This window comes from Nansenia antarctica (genome assembly GCF_963989245.1).
Source record: "Nansenia antarctica genome assembly, chromosome: 7".
Taxonomy (NCBI): domain Eukaryota; kingdom Metazoa; phylum Chordata; class Actinopteri; order Argentiniformes; family Microstomatidae; genus Nansenia; species Nansenia antarctica.
In genome coordinates, this window is record NC_137677.1 from 47,595,524 (window position 1) to 47,616,793 (window position 21,270).

At 44.3% G+C, this 21,270-nt stretch overlaps 2 protein-coding genes across 3 annotated transcripts; one reads left to right on the forward strand and one right to left on the reverse strand.

Moving 5' to 3' along the window:
- Positions 1-4,573: 4,573 nt before the first annotated feature.
- On the forward strand, positions 4,574-12,223 carry tsc22d1 (TSC22 domain family, member 1; the record flags this gene model as incomplete). 2 transcript variants are annotated; one of them, XM_080536214.1, is made up of 3 exons in its annotated part: positions 4,574-4,659; positions 9,832-9,883; positions 11,013-12,223. In XM_080536214.1, the coding sequence occupies 3 exons, from the start codon at positions 4,574-4,576 to the stop codon at positions 11,274-11,276; spliced, it is 402 nt and encodes a 133-aa protein (XP_080392340.1). In that variant the 3' UTR covers positions 11,277-12,223. The 2 variants fall into 2 exon arrangements, with proteins under 2 accessions (XP_080392340.1, XP_080392339.1); XM_080536213.1 differs by lacking the exon at positions 4,574-4,659 and adding an exon at positions 9,127-9,395.
- Positions 12,224-14,592: 2,369 nt separating this feature from the next.
- serp2 (stress-associated endoplasmic reticulum protein family member 2) lies at positions 14,593-17,504 on the reverse strand (the record flags this gene model as incomplete). The annotated part of the gene is made up of 3 exons (XM_080535573.1): positions 14,593-14,633; positions 14,876-14,948; positions 17,421-17,504. 3 exons carry the CDS (start codon positions 17,502-17,504, stop codon positions 14,593-14,595), a joined length of 198 nt encoding a protein of 65 aa, XP_080391699.1.
- Positions 17,505-21,270: the final 3,766 nt, after the last annotated feature.

Here is a 21,270-nt window from a genome sequence, read left to right on the forward strand (position 1 = left end):
TGATTATGATTGTTATTATTATTATTATAGTAGGCCTACATTACATGGATCTCATTTTATTCCATTCCATTATGTGCTGTTTTTTTGTCCTTTACCAGGCCCATTTAGATGAATGTCGCTGACTTCCAACACTGCGCAACTACTCCTCTTTAACTTTACGTCAGTAAAGAAGTGAGAAAAATGAAGCTGCCAAAAGGGAGCTGGAGGAACTTCAAGCTCTAGTTGATCTGCATTCGCCATAACGACTCCTAAACTACTTGCAGTCTCTCTGTGGCATGTGTGCGCATTTCTGCATGTGCAGTGGTTAAAACACACGCGTACCGAACTGAAAAATGTGGTACGAATACCGTTACACCCCTAACATACATACATACATACATACATACACATGCTCAGCGTTTTGCCTTAACAGGAGACCTAGCGGCACTGATATGGTTACGACACAGATTCCCAAAGAGTTACCAGAGATTTTTCACCTACAACTCATGACACAGCACAGGAATCCCTCCATCTCCTCTTCTCTCTCATTCTCTCTCTCTCACTCATCCTCTTTTTGGGGATAACTAGATTCCTCTGTCTTTCCCCCCCCCCCCCCAATCCCTCTCTATCTGCTCTCTAGTACTCTCCATCTCTCCCGCCCTCTCACTCTCTCTTCCTCTCAATCTTTCTCGTTCTCTCTCACTCTCTCCTTCTCTCCATCTCTTTCTCTCTCTCAAACCGGATCGTGGCGGATTGGCCTGTGCTCCTCTCCAGTGTTCCAGTCAGAAGTAGGGCAGAGCAGCAGGGAGGGAGAGAGAGAGAACACTCCATCTCATCAGCTGAGTGGACAGATGGATGTATGGAGAGATGGGGGGTGGGTGGGTGGGAGGCCAGGGTTCAGTTTACTGAATGGATGTAAAAAAAGGAGAAAAAAGAAAGTCTGGTTACAAAACTACTAGTGGGGCTAAGGGATTAGGATGCGATCGTATGAATGATGAGGAGAGAAACTCTAAAGTAAAGTTTCACAGATGCAGAATAAACCTGGAGAAAATATCAAGTTAAATGGGTGCATGCTGCGCGTGTGAGTGTGAGTGTGAGTGTGAGTGTGAGTGTGAGTGTGTGTGTGTGTGTGTGTGTGTGTGTCTGTGTGGCTGTGTGGCTGTGAATGTTTCTCCTCTGGCCCTGTAGTTCAGACCAGCTTGTGTGTATGAGTCGGTCCTGTCCACTACAATCCACTGAGGTTGGATGTGAGAGGGGGTGGCTGCATTACACTCTACATGAACTGCACATAAGTTGTGTGTGTATTGACCTAAGGTTAATAGTCTGGAAGGGCCATTCTAGTTTGATCAAGCCCCCCTGTAGGTTATCTCACAGAATTCACCAAAATATTGTCAACATAAGTGACTATTACCCTGCTGATGTGTCTCCAATACATACAGAAAAGCCCTCAATCGCATCAGCAGCTCTAGTGGAAGTAATGTTCTTGCTTGACTAGTCGTCGGGATCTAGAACATTGTTTTACAGTGTACAACGCCCCCCCCACCCATCTACTCCATCTCTTCTTTTTTCTCCCCCTCTACTCCATCTCTTCTTTTTTCTCCCCCTCTACCTCATCTCTTCTCTTTCTCCCCCTCTACCTCATCTCTTCTCTTTCTCCCCCTCTACTCCATCTCTTCTTTTTTCTCCCCCTCTACTCCATCTCTTCTCTTTCTCCCCCTCTACTCCATCTCTTCTCTTTCTCCCCATCTACCTCATCTCTTCTCTTTCTCCCCCTCTACTCCATCTCTTCCCTTACTCCCATCGCCCCAAATCAAGCAGCTCTCTATTGTCTCTGGATAAGCCCCAGTTCACTGCTACACACATGTGCACACACACACACACACACACACACACACACACACACACACACACACGCGCACGCACGCACCCACTTCTCTTTCATATAGGCTAGCTAGTAGCTATTATATTATGGTCTATGATGGTATGTTTCTACCGCTGTGCATTCTCTCACACATCCACAGCGTTCTATCCCGACTCCTCTTCGCATGTGGAGGAGTGCAGCAGTTGAGCCCACAGTGAAGGGCGACTGTGGTTTATGTTGCTTCTTACATCACCACCTCATCTGTCACTTCGCATCAGAAATCCAGTGGATACAGACAAAAGACAGGGAGGGCAAGGACAACTACTGTCGTAGCTGCCGGCGTTTAACCTCTCTCTCTGTCTCTCTCTTTTCACTCACTCTCTCTTTTTATTCACACACTTTTTTTTCTTTCTCTCTCTCCTTACTTCTGCTCTCATTCCCTCACTCACTCATTTTCCATCTGTTTTCTCCTCTGCCCCTCCTATCCCCTCTTTCTCCACACCTCGGCTGTAAGAATCCTCTCCATTGTCTCCATGAGTGGTGTGTATGCTTTGGGTGTTAATCCTGCTAAAGCTAGATTTCACTCCGTATTAGTCATACCTGGTGCTTACACACACACACACACACACACACACACACACACACTCTTAGGTAACACCGGCTGTGTGTATTTCAGCGTGGGCTCGCAGTCCTCAAACACACCTAGTGATCCATATCAGAGACAAAACACCTGCGAGAACACCTCTGTGATACTGTGGATTAGTTTAGTATTACACAAATGTATGGGTCCGTAGTGTAGTATTACGAGTAGAAATGGGTCATATTTCAACATATGTCAGTATAACATGTAGCCTAGGGTAACTTGTGTTGTTGAATGCATGTAGTAAACCTCTGAACCATGAGAAGAAACAGGGCCGCCATGTTTAATCTCTCAATTTAAAAATAAGTTATATTACAGCGAGGGACCACTAAAGTAATAGTGTTATAGTATTTGGTGATGTACCTTTCTCTCCATTCCCCCCCCCCTATCCCTCTCCACATCCCTCTCTCTGAGACAGTGGAACCTGCTGAGGCGGTGTATCTGGTGCATTCTAGCTGTGTGTTAGCTCTCCTGGTGGGAGTGAGAGCAGCACTGAGGACTTGCTGCTGTCAGCCCAAATGCTCAAATGGCACCTCTATCTCACTCTCTCTTTCTCTCTCTCTCTCTCTCTCCCTCCCTCCCTCCCTCTCTCTCTCATGTTATGCCAAAATGGCCACTCATCATTCCACCATGCCACAGTGACTCATCCATAGTGAGGGTCAGTTATAGAGCCCCTACCAGGGCCCTGAACCTGCTAGTATAGTCTGTGTGGCCCTCTCCTAAACTATTAAACTGTAGCTAGTATCTAAAGCCAATGCTTTGAGCCACCCAGTCAAGTTAACCCACTATTTGGGAAACTATATCATAAAGTGCACTGGTGATAGTCAGATACAGTGCTACACCACTCTCTGTAGAGGTCAGGACTCAGGATGACCTTAGAAGAGAAGCACTCATTCATAATGTTACATCATGATGAAGCGAGTAGTATATCACCCTGCTATAAAGAAACAGGTGGTTGTATAAGAACTAGGTTACACATTCACATTCATCTGGTGGGTCTTGGCTGGTTGTTTGTTTTTGGATCGAGGCTGAACTGGGCCTTGGCCAGAGGTAAGCCTGTCAGGCTTCTGTGCTCCTCTACAATCCATTACCAGGTGAAGGTGACTAAACCTCACTAGGAAGATTATCAACCAAAACAATCACCTCACGCTTGTAGGCCCGAAATAGTGACATAATCGTTGTGGCATGAGTTAGTGGGTGGCTTAGAGAGACTATGTTGTCGGGTGGGTTTGTCGTTTTTTTTATCTTAGGCTACAATAGGGTAACAAGTAATGACAGTGAACAGTCTCTTGCCACCATACTCTGGGCGGGTGATGGTAAGCTGCTGCAGTCAGACATAGGACACACAGAAAGCCCTCTACTGACTCACCCTCCGTGTATTTGAACAGGTGAAATCCCCGGCATTGTGGATCCCAGTGTTGTTGTTCCTCCGCCGGCTGTCTCTAAGCCCGGGAGACGTGTGTGCGCGCTCTGTTGTGCTTTCTCTCTATGGAGGTGTTAAGCCCAGCGCCAGGCTGCTCCACTGATGAGAAATGACAGGATAAGACCCTTCTCAAGCACAGGGGGCCCGACTCTACGCTCTCCTAAACACAAGAGAGGAGGCCAAAAACACCACGAGAGGGAGAGGGTGGAGGGCGGAGGCAGGGTGGGCGGTTGCCTCCTAGGGTTAGTGGGTTGTAGAAACGGGGATCATCGGGGCAGATCCTAATCTCTGTTGATGGTTTATGTAACTGTAGGTCACATGACCTCAGAACGTTGTGACGTCACCGCCTGCCCTGCTCTTGTTTTCGCTCAATCACTCGCAAGCCTGCCTGCCTGAGACACACACACACACACACACAAAGACAGTACAATAGAGAGTGACGCGCCACACACACACACACACACACATTCTCTCACACAGACTTGGCCTGTCCCGTCGTCTCCCCCCCATCCTCTTCACACTGCGAGGGAGTAGAGTGTATGTCCCAGCTCTCTCACACACTGTGTGTGTGTGTGTGTGTGTCTGTGTGGTTGAGAAAGAAGGAGAAGGAGCGGGGAACAAGAACGCAGGGATTACAATTCTGTTGTCGGGGATGTGGACTGACATCTCAATGAGAGAAAGGGTGTTTTGTGTGCGTGGCCCGGACGAGATGGCCATGAAGCTATTGTTCTGGGAGCTGGAGCAGCATCTCAAGAGGTAAAGACACACTGTTCTCACTGTAGCGGTAGCCTGTCTGACGAGAGGAGAGGGGGCTCCATTTATCAGACAGACAAAAGGCTTCCCGAGCTATGTCGTATCTCATCTCTCTGGGATGTAGGAGTTTTTAGTCTAAAGGTGGTGATTTTATTGACTGGTGCATTTGAGTAGAGGATGGTTCAGTGCTTAGTTCTATTTGCATGAGAATTTGGGTATAGCCTATTTCTTAATCACAATTGTTGAGGAGTAGTCCGGTATGAGGTGTTTGATTTTAGTCCGCTTTTGGATTGGTACGTGTTCAGACATATGTGCATTAGACATTGAAGTAGAATGTCTTCGGGGGTATGATTATTAATAGTTTGTTATTAAGCTTCAATGTACAGAATACATTTTTGGCATTTAGAAGACGCCTTTATCCAAAGCGACTTACAACAAATACATTTGTCTAAGTAAGTGAATCGTCTATCCATCAGTCATCATAAGATATAGTAATTTATGCCAAAACCAGGGGCCATAGGCAGCTGCAATGCTAGAAGAAGGAAGAATTCTTTATTTTTTAAATGTTTTTTATTTTTTTCACTCTGCACACTGGAGAAGGTTTGTCTCAATCTGTGTGTTGAGTGACATAAGCTATTCCGTTATCAAAATGTACTGTTTAAAAAAAAAAAGGAAGATTGAACTTTTAATAATGTAGCAAATATGTCTGTGTCCACATGGTAGTCTTGGTGCGTGTCTTGTTAGGAGTCACTTAGGCTAACTGTAAAAAAAACGAACAAAAAAACAAACTGTAAGAATACCTATTATCTAAATTTGATGGTATTGTAGTGTACTTGTAAGTAACAATACAATAAAATATTACATGGTTTTTTAACCTGTAATGCAAGTCCATTTAGCTTCTTGTCATTACTTTGTGATCGTACAATATGGTTCATAAGGGTTCTGGCATCGTGTTGTCCCTGCCATTTCATCCATCTTTTTCTTACTAAACTCTCCACAAATAGCTTTGAAATAGGCCTTATAAGACCTGAACAGGGTACCACAAACAGTCTCTTGTGCATTGCAGAACATAAATATGGATGTGTGTTAATAGTTGAGGTGAGTACTGAGTGTGTATGGATGTGTGTTAATAGTTGAGGTGAGTGTAGTGAGTGTGTATGGATGTGTGTTCATAGTTGAGGTGAGTGTAGTGAGTGTGTTGTAATTATATTAGAGCAGGATTGAGGCTAGGGACACTTTCAAATCAGCCCTCAAAACCCACCTGTTCTCCAAGGCCTTTGGCCCCTAGTCTAATTTTGTCACTCTCGTTCGGGTTTAGGGACAAGATTTGGGTACGGGTTAGGTCTTGTGGTGGATACAATTGTGGTTCAAGAGCCATACTTCTGTTCTGTGACGTCTTTTAAAGGTGTTCGGTGGTTGATCAGTTCCTTTAGGTCCAGTTTTTGATGAATAGGGTGTAATTAAATTAAATTAGTTTTCCAGCAGGGCCAACAGAGATAGACAGGAGGGCCCTCATGGTACTTACCTCATGGTCACACTAGAACAGTCAAAAGAAGCACTACTAACAGAACTGGTAAAATGTTATGTGGGACCAGGGTTAATGTTGAGGTGAGGGTTAGTGGAAGAAAGCACATTGAGATTAGAAAGGGCGGCACGTCGGTGCTTCCGAGGAAGGCCAGAGCGCGACGACCACCCTCTGACAGTGGCTGTCATTGGCTTTGTGGGACAATGACAGAAGTACAGAACATCGGTAAAGCACAGCTTCCGGGAACTATATGTCCCAGTATGGCGTAGTGGTACATGAATAGCCCAGTATAGCTCCAAGCTAAGGTGCTTTGGTTCGCAGTGCTGCGCACTGTGCGCAGTCAAGCGCAGGGACTAAGGCTGAAGTCAGGCCACAGTCTGTAAGGGTTATATTTGGACATCCATGATTAAGCCCACTTCCAGTCAAAGATGTCCGGAAGAGATAACATTGAGCCGCTTATTGATCTCATTGGCTTCAATAGAAGCACTGCTGCATTTGATTAGCACAAGTGATCCACTGTATATTGATCAATATTGACACAGTCCTGGGCACACGGGGGTCTGTTTGAACTATTCTTTATTGCCTACAGTAGGCTAATACATGGCTCTGCTAATAAAGGTGAACCATACAGAAGCAATGTGGAGACAAAGAGGAGTCTTTTGTTAGCTCGTTCAGGAGAACCGCTTTGTATGAATTGTGTTGAATTGTGTGCAGTGATGACAGGTAGTCCTGGGGTGCCTTTGAAGAATATACGGCAGGGGCCCATATCTTTGATCCGTGTTGCTACGGAAAGAGAAGAGAGTGCAAAGAGAGGCAAATGTACTGAAAGGCATGTATTATAGAGACATTGTCTCCGTCTCTGTTTGGGCTAAATCCCCACACCCTGCTGGCAGGATTAAGACATTCTTCAATGGCAGGAACCTCCCTCCACCCTCCCTCCCTCCCTCCATCCCTCTCTCCCTCCCTAGCTCACAGGTAGGGTGTGTCTGCGGATGTGGATGTGTGTGAAGCATTGATTGAGGATGTGAGTTAGGAATGTTGGCGCTGTGTGTAGGGGTTTGTGTGTGTGAGTAGCTTTAAGGAGTGTGGTCTGTATATTTGTGGGCTGGGTGTCTGGGCGATGTATGCATTTCAGGTGGTGGCGTGTGAGAGGTTTTTGTGCATGAAGGTTGTCTGTTAGGTGTGTCTGGAATATGTTGACGAAAGTATAGAGGTCAATTATCCCCTTTTGAAGTGCTGAAATGGCGCGTATGTGTGTGTGTGTGTGGTTTTTGAGTTCGACTCATATTATGCTAGTTTACTGTGGCTGCACACCACTTATTCTACATTAGGGAAAATTATCATCTCTCCCCGTACACATCCAAATCCTGAAACACTGCAGAGGCAAGCCTGCTCTTATTTAGATTTCAGTAGAGAAGTCAAAAAGAGAACACTGAATATAGGCCTTTTCTGTAACTTTTCATTGCAGAAAAGTTTTGATTCCAAGACCTTGGGCCTTTCTCTGTCCTGTCAAGCAATGCTTCTTCAGCCTTCAGCTTTCTCTCTTCTCAGAGGAGAACTGCAACCTGTACAGTAGTGTGGTGCTACTACCCAAGTTGAAACTAGGGACTAACTGTAGGCTGAAGAGCATAGATGGTGGTATTCCAGTAGCACTCAATATGAACAGCCATTGCCACACCTGACCCTTTATACAGTCCTTGGCATTAAACAGATAACATACTCATGAAACCGAAGCGTCTCAGCAAAATCCATGGCACGTCTCTGCCTGTAGAGGACACTTGAAGTCGCCCACGCTAACTTTTTGTTTTTAATAACAGTTAAATATCCGCCTGAATCAGAAAGATTCAACGAGTCATTCAAGGTCATACCTGTATCTGTGTCATGGGGATCTGAAGCAGCATTTGACACCATCGTATTGTTTTTCCCATCTTATTTGTAACATGGAGAGTAACTGGTTGTGATGTGGTCTGTGTTTTATGGAGAGTTACGTTACAGTTTTTTTTTTTTTTTTGTCTGTTGTGTAGTGACCTAGGTTAAGAGTGTCATGGACTTAAGATAACCTGTAGAGTGGTTTGGCTTTGTCTGGTTATTATACGATTTATGTATATTGGGGACATTCATCTAGCCTGTCGTTTAATTCACCAACTCCAAAACACCCACATTCAATAGATCGTTTGTGTGCCTCGATTTTATTTGTTAAGAGTGACGTACATCTATAGTAATCATATCAGCACATGCATCTTGTGCACAACCTCTCAGTAATTTGAAGCACGCTGTGATGGCGACTACCTTCACATGAAATTGGTTAGTGTCCTGGATGATTTTTCAAGTTGCCCTGTGTCCGCACTCATAGTACTCATAGTAACCACCAGGGGGTGCTATATTGTCGTGAATTGCTTATGTCGAATTACAATATTTTGTGTTTGCACCTGCAGGGGGCTTGTTTGGGTTTATTCACTTGTCTTCATAATGACTGATGATCAAACTATCCATTTTCATCATGCTTACATAGTTAGTTATTTTAAAATTAAAAAATGTATGACATCACAGGATTGTCAATTTGTCAGTTTCACATATTTTGTTGTTGACTGCAATGATTCCTGCTCTCCTAGCAATTGATAATAGTCCCAACATGTAACATAGGACATCTTTATTCTTCGCCTCTGTCTTGGAAGTATTGCTGTGTTGTCTCTCCCTATTCCATCCGGTTTTTCCCAGTTTTGATGTACCCCCACCCCCCTGAATATGTTATGTTAATGAGGTCGGCTGAGCCGCAGGTAGGGGCGTTACTACATATATTACTCAAATATCGCTCTCTCTCCACCAATGGAGTGCAGCATCGCGCTGTTTTTCTTAGATAAATTATGCAAAATACCCCAGGCTGCAGATTTTCAGCAGCGCAGAGATGAGCTGACCTTGGATATTGTTTGTGCTGCGGTGGTAGATGTGCCCACCCGGGATAGCAGGCTTTTCTAATGGGACACAAAGTGCCAAACCACTGACTACATAGAGAATGTGAATTGTGATACACGACGTCGTCGAGAGCAGTTTCAGTGGGGATACGCTTGCTTTTGTACGGATGATATTATAGCATGAATACTCCGTGCTATACAGTGGCAATGGATCTTGGTGTTTGCCAGCTGAGACATTTTTCTATTTCGTTTTTATCATCGTTGCTGGGCACTGATAGTTCGCTCGTTCGGCTCGACAATAGGTAAATATGAGGCTTTGTGAGAAGGGCATCTCCTGCAAGACTGCGTTTCAGTATGCTGAATGAACGCAGTTTTACAAAGTGATCGATTATGCATTTCCATCTGTAGTTAGGCAGCATTATAGATATTAACCAAAGAAATATTGATACATTGAGGTTGACGATGTGAGGTGGTGATACTATTTAGATTTGGTTCGAGGAGACAGAAAATGTCACTTGCTGTAATTGGGTGCTACAGTGGTTTGCCGTGGCTTGAAGCCACAAGCTTAAATCCTTGGTTGATTAGTTGGTTGCATTGAGTTGGATGTCAGTGAAATTACACCCGAGGCTTATTTTACTTCATTTATCTAAAATGCTTGGCTCTAGAACTGTCTACAATTTTCTGTTTCGATTTTTACAGATGAAATGTATTCATGTTTTTGGTTTCTGTTTCTTCCAGTTCTTCAGGAGCTAGTGTTGTGGCCATCGACAACAAAATCGAACAAGCAATGGTACGTTTCTACGTTAAGTTTCTGTATTGTTGTTGTTTTGCTCACTAGGCTATTTTTCGCATGACCATATGCTATAACATTCTACAAAAAATCTGTATAATAATAACAATCTCATTAGAATCCATGCGAAGAATGGTCTCTTAAATGATAGAAGGATTTCATCAGCAAAGTCAATGAATGAGAATGACATAAGCAGCATAGAATGGGGGAAGTCACGCATTGTACAGACGACTAGTGATCCCTTTGTATGCCGCGTAGGCGACTCGGGACATTTTCTCGCTACTTTCTAATGATCAAGATAGGGTGTACTAACATAACAACCTATGGTGCACTGCACTCTCGCTATTAACCTGATGTCAGTTTGGTTTTATTGGCCAGTGTCTCGTATAGCATTGTCGTACCGTATAACTAGTAATAGAAGCTACAAACACAACCTTCAATGTTATCAGTCAAATTGCCATGATGCAGAAAAAACTCGTATAACCGCATTAAAACAATCAGTTTCGATTCCAGAATGACGCTACTGTTGTTTGTGAAATTGGAAACCACGTCCGAAATGAATACTGTGTTCGTGCAGCAAGGTCTTTATTTTCAGTTTCTCTCGCTATTGTCATTGGACCTGCGCTTCGACGCAGTCACGCAATTATGAGCCTCGGAGCAGCTGTTGCTAGGCAAACTCCAAGTCTTTGACACCTGGATATAAATATCTCGGGCTCTGATTGGCTGCCATATATGTGGGCCGGCCATTTTGTCAGCTTGGTTGGTGACGTTTTTGTGGTAGCGTCAGGGGGAAGGGAGAGGGGGAACATGGGAATATTTAAGAGAAGATCTTCTCTTACTTTTAGATGTATATTCTTCAGAGCAAAACAGAAAACAAGACAATTCAAGCAAACAGAACCCTACATTATACTTTTAGAGCCAACATAGGCCTATAAGTAATTTCCACCATGAGAGGAATACTATACTTATTTTATACAGTATCATGATCAACATTAATTTAAGTGTGTGTTCTTATTATTTTTTATTCAAGGAGTAGCCTACAGCATTCACTTTGTTTTGTCTTGTTTGCCTCTGTTTTATTTAATGAGAAGCATCATATTTAACTTTGTGTTTTTCTCTCTAACAACAGGATCTGGTGAAGAGCCATCTGATGTATGCGGTGCGGGAGGAGGTGGAGGTTCTCAAGGAGCAGATCAAGGAACTGATCGAAAGAAACTCCCAGCTGGAGCAGGAGAACACACTGTTGAAGACCCTGGCCAGCCCTGAGCAGATGGCCCAGTTCCAGGCCCAGGTCCAGACAGGCTCTCCTCCTGCCCCCACACTGCAGCCCCCTGGGCCCCAGCCCTCTGCTCCAGCCCAGCCTGCCTCACACAACTCTGGACCTTCGGCGTAGCACAACCCACACCCCAGAGAGGGGTGGACCATGGCACCATATTGACTGACTGTTCACACAGACAGACTCCTGCTACAACTGCAGAACAAACATGCCTCCACTGCAGGAGGCTCCGCTGTCAAGACAAGAATTTGCACATATTTAACTCTCGAAACGTGACCGGAGTGTCGTTTTGAGGCGCTTTAAACACACTATCAAAGACAATCGAGGGCGAGAGGGGCCTGTTGGCAGGGAATGAACATTGCCAAAATACATGGTCTTAAAAACAGATTGTCTGACAAACAAACAAAGAAACTAAACAAGTGGACATGATAAAGAGTCACTGTGCCTGTGTCAATGGATTTCAAGTGATGTCGATTTCAGTGGTGATGATGGGGATTGTAATGGGTGTCGCCATGCTTTGCTGAATCCTGTAGTGTAAATACAGTGGTTCTCTCCAGGCTACACGCTATAGAGAGGAAGCACGCAGTGATAAAAGTGAAATAGATGAGGATTGTCATCATGGCATAAGAGTACCCATCTGGCATGGGGAGTGTGGAGACATCGAGAGGATGAACACAACACTTGCATTGACGTCATCATTTTAACTGTGGGGTTGAAGGGAGAAAACTTGCTTAAGGAGAGAGATGATATTATTTTTTCAGTATTTAAGTTTGACCCCCTCGCTCTTGCCCTTGTAAGCTCAATATGGCTGCTTCTTCTCCGCAGTGACATGTATAAGAATCTGAGGGGTTGAGATGTTGGGCTAAGCTGCATTTGAAAAGAGGAGTTGATGGGAGTATGATGTATATTTCTGTATATTTAGTGTAAGTACTGTGTAAAATAGTGATATCACGAGAAAAGAAAAAAAAAAGAGATGCTATTTAGGTTGTACAAATTCAGAGGGAGCTAGTAATGGGCTGACCTGAATGATTTGTGCCGTCTCTTTAAATGCTGTAATTCAGGACTATGGAGCTCGATAGGAGTTTTGGTTATTTAACTTGACAGACAGACAGAAACACAGACAGACATACAGGCGACTGTATCCATATTCTCTGCTGCAACATTAACTCCTACTGTAAACCATCGTTCACTTGAAATTATTTGAAGTATTGCACCCTCGTGATTTTTTTTTGTTTTCATTTTTGACAGTGAAGTACTTCCGGCTGATCAACTCTTTAACTTAACACTTACTCTGAATATCATAAAGAAAACTGAGATGGATTTTTTGCATTCTATGTATAAGTTGTATGCTCATGTCCTGTGCATGTTTCCTCAAAACTGATGAGAAATTGTAACATACATAACACAATTGCACTTGACAGTTGCACTTCACAACTTTCAATAAAAATGTTAAAGGAATCATTATACACTTGTTTCGTTTTCTTCTTTAATGCACTACTGTTGTTGATGAAGTGGATTGATTAATGAACCGGAGGTCCTTCTTCCAGCATTGAATGGGTTATACGGGGTGTGGTTATGTAAACAATGGGCAAGCCCTCAGACGCTGATTGGCTGTTTTCTCATCTGTGCCCTGCTTTCTGATAGTCTCCGCCCCCTCTAGCTACATGTGCAAGCATGCTGGACTCTACTGTGCTGGTATGAGCGGGGAAGACTGAAGGCATGCTTAGCTGCACTTATGCAGGCCTTTGAAATCAGGATACACATTTGACCAGCCTATGTTAGATCACATCATCCTATTTTCTATATAACTAAACCTTTCTTATATTACATGAGTGATATAAGGTGTAACTTATTTAATTCATGTTGGCTGCCTTAATGAGATAAGTGTAGTAATTAATTATATATGTTACCCTTGCACTAGGCTTAAAGAGCTGTAGGGTAGTTCCTGTACTTGCATAGAAGAATTTCCCTGTGCTATTCCCTCTTCAGTATAACTCAGGTGCCAGTCTCCTTCTGCTTTGCACCAGTTGGAAACCTCATGACAGCCAAAATGTGTACACGGCTGTACTTCCCTCTAAACTGGAGATAGTCTTCACGAAGTTTAGAGGGAGTATGCCTGAGTACAGTATTTACTAGTAGCCTACATATGCTTTTGCTCGGTGCAGCGGACCAGCCTTGCATCACCCACTTTCACAGTCAACAGCAGGTTTTTGTATTCGTTTTATATCTACCACAGACAGACAGATAGTATAGGCATAGGCATTGACCTCGGCTCTCTGCAGACAGACAGACAGACAAACAGGCAGACAGACCAGTAGGTAACTGCTGCGTCTGAATCCTCATTCCTAAGCATGTGTCAACACTGCTGAGCCGAGTCAGCAGAAGGCTTCTGGTTAAACATAGTTGCCCATAGGCACACATCTTGGATACACTTAGAAGCCCAAACCCTAACCCCTAGGAAGCAAAAATACACTGACACTGATTAGTGACTCCTGAAAGATTCACAATTAGCCAATATGTTTTGGATTAATATAACTTGTTGATTCTTATAAGCATAATACAAACTAAACACTCCTCTGCAGGATCTGAGTCATACACAGTAGAATTGTATAACCCAAAGCCTCATTGCACAACGAGAGAGGATGACTGCCTTGAGTTTTTGGAGTTAAATACTGTACGTTTGAAGAGTGTAGAGTGTTGAGAAGGAATCCTGTCAGTTGGAGAACCTACACATGTCTACACACATGTGAATAATGAATAAAGTCATGAGGTAAACCACATTCATCTAACCACCTGGAATTTAGACACAGACATCCCAAACAGGTGTGGTTCAGTGATGGTAAGTTATACAACACACACACATCAGCAAACAAAGATCTGGAAATCCCTAGTTCTGCCTTAGTACTCTTTGAGGGGTGAATCTGTGGACATCGTGTTCTGGGATACACGCTACCAAAGTGGAACTGATACCAGACACTTCCCAAATGCATTTCACATTTATTTGAAAAAGGTTCTCACGCAACACAGATAAGTATAGAAACAGAGCCGTATGGCACATTGTCAGCAGGAGTCACGTAATCGCATACATACTGTACACACACGCACACACACACAGGTATGACTCAGGTGATAATGGTAAAACACACACTGTAAAGGGGTGGACTTCAGCCAGTGGGGTTCAGACAGTCAGTAGAAAAACTCTCAGTCCCTCTGCCTGGAACACTGTAAACACTGTGCAAGGGTGGGGGCTGGGGTGGGAGGGTGGAGGGGTGGTCAGATGGATGGAGGGGGGCTCAGCTCCCTGGCCTGTCCTGATGGAGTCAGAGCTGTCCTAGCCTCCGGGCCTTTGGAGGGTCAGAGGCATATAGTGGCGAGAAGCCCCCAAGCTTGGTGAGGGGATGTGGGGGAGGGAGAGTCTGGAGGGGCCTCTGGATCACATTCCCATCCGTATACTCTGTATGATCTGGAAGATGGCTGAGAGAGAGAATGGCTCCTGTTAGGACAACACTAGTGAAGGACAACGGGGTAACAGCATGAACTGCAGAATTGTTGCTTCTAGAAATCAATGTTACACATCTCCAGACAAAACATTTAGGGGTGATGTCCAAGCCACATTTAAGCCAAATCCTGGACTAAGATCACACGTTCACCCTCCATTGACCATGGTTTTTAGGAGTAGGTTTAATCTGTATCCAAGAAACACTGTGTGTGTTTACCTGATCCACACACGACAAACACAAAGAGAGCCAGCAGCCACGGCCCCACCGGATACTTCTCCTCCTGTGGTCGCTGTGGAGACAAAACAACAGTCAGTCACTGTGTAGACCTTTGCCAAGAAATACAAGCACAACTTGTAAATGTTTGTACCACTGTTTAGCTTGCAGAATGTGCACCTGATGTATCAGAATTTTTAATTAAGGGAATAAGGATATTTCATAATAAAAGCCCATGGTAGGTAAATGGACTGACTTATAGAGCGTCTTATTCCAAAGCGCATTACAATGGCCTCTCATTCACCCGTTCACACACACATTCACACACCAATGGCGACAAGCTACCATGCAAGGCGCCGGCCCACTCATTGGGAGCAATTTGGGGTTAAGTGTCTTGCCCAAGGACACTTTGACATGTGGCCAGCCGGAGTTCGAACCACCAATCTGCCAACCTTGCGATCATAAGACGCCAGCTCTACCTCCTGTGCCACAGCCGCCCCCAGGTCCACTGCAGAAAGCAGAAAGAGGGGGTGGAGATCCTCTTTTAGCTGGCCTGACCAAGGGAGGCTATTAGAGGTAGAAATCGGAGGACGGGCTCATTGTAATGCATGGGATGGACGTGTTTAATACCATTCCTCATTCCATTCCATACATTACAAGGAGCCCATCCTCCGATTTCTACCTCCACCAGCCTCCCCTGGGCCTGACATTAGGTCAGAGTTTGTATGACCGCCATCAGTACAGTAAAATCATGGCAGAACATAGGAGTGCAGGAGAAAACCATGTTGATCATCCATGGAAGGAGGTGGACCCAGGTCAGAAAGGCTGATGGCAGGTAGTTGGATAGGGGGAAGGGCTACATTGTTCAGGCCTAAGCCGTGGACAGAACACTGTGGGAATCTGACTCTCACTGCTTAAAAGAATGTGTGACAAGTCTTTTGGTCCGCATATCGGCAACTAATCAAAATGTTCTGACTTTTCTTTTGAAGCACAAGCTCAACGTTGTTGAGGAAATGTATTTTCGAAAGTTTTCGAAAGAAAAGTCAGATCATTACCTCAGATCCCGATATGAGGACCAAAGCATTAGAACGTGACACATACAGTATGTGCAGAAAAGGTTTTCAACAAGGTTGGTCCAGTCTGCCTGGTATGACCCCTGCCCCCTGCCCTCACCATTAACTGCGTGGGCTAACAGGACAGATTGGGTCTAATAATAAACGGAGTTCTGCAGAGTTTGCATGTTGCTTGTCCCTTCCTGCCTCAGCTGTGAACACAGCTCACATGGAAAACATGCGTAGAAACACTACTTGGCAGTCTAGACTGCCCACAAGACAAAACACCGCCATAACCACCAAGATGTGGTCAGGATGATGTCATATAGTTGGGTAGCATCCATGAGCCTCCTGATCATCATCCCAACATAGTCACCGATGACACAATGAGGATCTAGAACACACAGGGCAAGTGTTCCTTTATTGCAACATGCACAATGACAACAATCTGTATCCCACAGTAAGCTTTATCATTTCACCTTCCACAATACATTGATGTTGGAGAGGGAAGTAAAAAGATAATTATAGTGTGTTACTCATTGTTGTCAGAGGAAAGGTGAACAACTCAAGGGTCATCCAATGCAAGTCAGACTGCCTTATATGGAGCTGCTGCTGTAAAGCCCAGTCACTGGAGGGGTGGACACATCAGGAATGAAATAACAGTACATTTGACAGTAATGGCTGTTGTAATGAACATGTATCACAGACTGACTGTACACTTATAGGCCACTGTCATGTGGAGAAGTATAGTACTACCTGGCTATGGTATACTGTAAAGACAGTGTAGCATCTCTACCCTATGCGTTAAAACAGGGGTAAGATTACTGTACATGGACCTGAGATTGTGTTTACGACTGAAGCCTCGCTTTATATACTGTACAGCAAGATAACACCATTATTGACAACCACTTCTTCAGCTCTCTATCAACGCCTAACTCTGATTAATAATTGATCGTAAACGGTTTTAACCCCATAAACAGATTACCGGTTAAAATGGGCGATAAACCGACCATAAATACTCTACAGACGTTAATGATAAACCAGCCGGCACGTCATATGGACTACAACACATGGAGCTCTGATGAGGACACGTGTGGACTACATATGGATGGGAGGACAAGAGAGATGACAGTGAATGAAGAGAGACTTAAGCAACCATTTATTAATTCAACCCTTTGTGTCATTTCATTGATCAGAATGGTTTGAATCTATTAGGGCTATCTTATATATTAGGTGGAAATTAAAAACAGAAGGCAGGGTTGTGATCTATTATCGGTTAAAAAAATATTTAAGCCCCTTTATATACCGATATCCTAATGACCACCGCACCACCTTAAATAGGCAATCGGATTGGATATAAACAATGAATTATTCTGAAATGGATGGGTCTTATTCAAAACATGCAATTGTCACCAGTGATGAATTAAATTGATGTCATGCTTGCATTGCATCTCTCTCGTATGATGATGATGGGACTAAGAAAAGCCTTGTCTCACCAGGGTCTTTGCAACGTTGCCTCTCTGCGTGATGTTTTTGCTGTGTTTTTCGTTTGCCATACGGATTCTTTGTTTTGCTACCATCTTCCGAGAATACTATTATTTAAACAAATTATATCCAGTTGTTTCTGATGCAGTAATGATTCCGCGAGACCCCCACTCCTCTGCACCTGCTGTCGCGCGCGCGTACGGTAGTGCGCTTCCATGGAGCTGGGCGCGCGCTAGACTGTCAACGGGTTTTTAATTCTGCCCCATTTCTCCATCGGGCTGTAGCCAAACTATTGCAACAACTAACAACAACTAAGCCATCCATTTCTTTTGGTTTTTACGAACTGTTTTCTTTTTCTTTTGCAGGAGGCTAGTCATTGCGTGTCCTTGACTAAAGCACTTAGCCTACAGTACCAACATTGGGGGAATTGATCATCAAAAGGGCTTCACAGGCCTATTGAAGAATGAAAATGTTCACTGACATTAGGCCTGCTACAACTAAGGTATAACTATAAGGGCTGTTGAAAAGAAACATAAAGAATGGGCTCTTGCAAGCTAGATGGAAAGTGTAAGATAGGCCTATGCTGTTTGGGCATGCAGGCCTTTGGGCTAGTGCAGTGTTCTATAATACACCACTCTGGGCAGTGTCACACTGATCTCTTGGTTTTCTGTGTGCATTTTATTAATGTTATTGCAACCATTATTTTCTTTTTGGGTTTCTATGCAATAATTCTGTATGGTTTATTGAGAGAGAGAGAGAGAGAGAGAGAGAGAGAGAGAGAGAGAGAGAGAGAGAGAGAGAGAGAGAGAGAGAGAGAGAGAGAGAGAGACAGAGACAGAGAGAGAGAGAGAGAGAGAGAGAGAGAGAGAGAGAGAGAGAACAGAGAGAGAGAGACAGAGAGAGAGAGAGAGACAGAGACAGAGACAGAGACAGAGACAGAGACAGAGAGAGAGTTAATAAGGGAGAGACTCAAACAGATAGAGTACAAGAGAGAGAAAGACAGAGAGAAGGGTGTGAAGGAGGAGGGACAGAGAAAGAAACAAAAGAGTGAGCAAGAGAGAAATGGAACATTGTACCAGTCAGCAGTGGTACACTGGGAGCACTGATAAGAGTGGTTGCCTAGCAACTGCATCTAGGGGGTGTGCGAGGGTTGCACAGCACAATCGCCTCCTTAGCTAGCAGGGAGGGAGGACAGAGAAAGGATGATTGCCATCTATACGATTATTTACAAACATGTATTAATACCTAATAACATCTGTGTTTATATAGGTTATGGGAGTCTGTCTGTAGCCTATCGTTATGAGTATTCATTATTTTAAAGAATATTCAACCTACAATATGATCAGGCTTGTTTTTGGTGAGTGATGCTTGCTTGCTTCATGATCTCTTTTCCTAACTGTATTGCCCTCGTTTTGCTCAGCAGTGAGCTTCGTGCAGCCAATACAAACAGTATGTCATTTCTAAGAATATCTCCCTTTTAATTACACTAATTCCTATCTACACACAAAGTAACACATTTCACTGTTTGTGATGGGATGGCTGGGTATCAGGTGTCCCAGTCAACTCAAAGTCCTTTGTGTGTGCGCGTGTGTGTATGTGTGTGTGTGTGCGCGTGTGTGTATGTGTGTGTGTGTGTGTCTGTGTGTTTGTGTCTGTGTATGTGTGTGTATGTGTGTGTGTGTGTATGTGTGTGTGTGTGTGTGTGTCTGAGCCTGTGAGTGTCACGTCACTCCAAATGGAGGGAGCAGCCCAACCAAGGACATGCAAGGGGTCCTTCACGCCTGTTCCTATGGGTCTGCGCTGTGTATTCTACTCAGGCACATCTCAGCGTACTACGATACAGGAGCAGCACTGACAAGCATGCCAATGACTCAATCCAAAACTCACACTCACACACACACACACACACACACACACACACACACACACACACACACACACACACATTCTGAGAGGCCACTCTTTCAGAGCTCATTGATAAACCAGAGTTACACTAACATTCTATGCCTGAGGATAGCATCTCAATGGTAATCAGATCACTGTTGAACAGGTGGTACGGGGCCAACAGAAACCCAACCCTGGGTTGAGGCTGTTTCATAATTCCTCAAAGGAGCCCGCTTTCACCTTGTACTGTAATCCCCTGCCTTTGTAGCGCATGATCACTGAAAGGCACAGGCCTTTGACTTGGCCTCTCTTTGTTATTGTTTAACCCCATTTCAACCTCACACTGGAATGTGGCCAACTGTGATGAAGATGTATTGGCTCATTATCTTAGAAAACAAGGCGCTTAAGAAGACACACACACACACACGCACACACACACACACAAACACACACACACATGCAGGCACGCACACACACACACACACACACACACACACACACACGCACGCACGCACACACACACACACACACACACACACACACACACACACACACACACACACACACACACACACACACACACTGTTGACATTGATAATGCACTATGAACCCAACTGTATTTGTTTCAGTTTAGCCTCATCCAATGAGCTTTTGTTACAATAAAGCCTCTCTATTGTAAGACAACTCCACCCACAGTAGGCCTATTTAACATCTATTTTGGGACTGAAACAGAGAGAATCTTTGACCTAGATTCAGGTCTGTTTACCTCAAACCTGCACCCCTAATTAAGCCCAGCAATGCAGAGGTGCTTTTTTAACCACAACATCTGAGAGGAAGGTAAATAGCAGCCACCACTAGGCAAACAACCACCCTGGACTGCCTGAAACATGAGAGATGAATATGTAATTCATAGGTAATGTCAGGCACGTGTCTGAGAAGGTGTCAGAGGAAACAGAATAACTACTGTGCTAAGGCAGGGCTGGATCTCTGGGTTTAAAGTCAATACATCCAAACAGGCCCCCTCTCTCTCTCTCTCTCTCTCTCTCTCTCTCTCTCTCTCTCTCTCTCTCTCTCTCTCTCTCTCTCTCTCTCTCTCTCTCTCTCTCTCTCTCTCTCTCTCTCTCTCTCTCTCTCTCCCTCTTTGCTGCACTGGCTAATTGCTTTGGGAGACCATGCAGCCCTCAGTGATTCATATGTAATTTCACATGTCACTCACACACACAGGTTTTCTAACAACTGCTCACGCATGCACATGCACACACGCACACACACACACACACACACACACACACACACACGCACAATCATACACACAAGTAGGTGGCATTTAAAGCCGTTTATATACTGTGCTTTCCTCAGCTTTTGACTCTCATATCCTGCCTCTTTTGTGCCAGTTTGTCCTATGATATGATGAATAGTTTAATGACCACACGACCTAGGTCGGTGGAATTTGTTGTCGGTACAGCTCAGAGACACAGAAGCAGAGCTTGTACCGGGGCGAGCCTCACGGCCGCCATCTTGCCACTCTGGTTAGACCCATACATTACTGTTCCCCTCTGCTGTGATGAATAACAAATGGCCTGAATGCAGCTACAGACCGACGTCCCTACTGAGGTGTTCATGAGTGTCCCCGATGTCCCGTCTTTGGAGTATGTTGAGTATCATGACAAAAGAGGGAGACGCACACAACCAATTAAACTGTCAAATAATTTATTAACAAAAGAATAACATAAAGAAAGATATAGAGTGTGTGTAATCAGTAATGTCAGTAGTGTAGGTGAGTGGAAGAGTGTGTAGGTGTAATGTTGTATGGTGCAAACAAAGGCCAAACATCAACAAAGGCCAAAAAACAAAGGTGTCTCAGGGCGGAGACTTCGAGAGAGACTTTAAGGACCCCGTCACAAAAAGCCCAGGTGCTGCCAATGTGCCAAACGACCTCTGGCACGCCCACCTCCTGTAGCTGTAAAGAGGGCACAA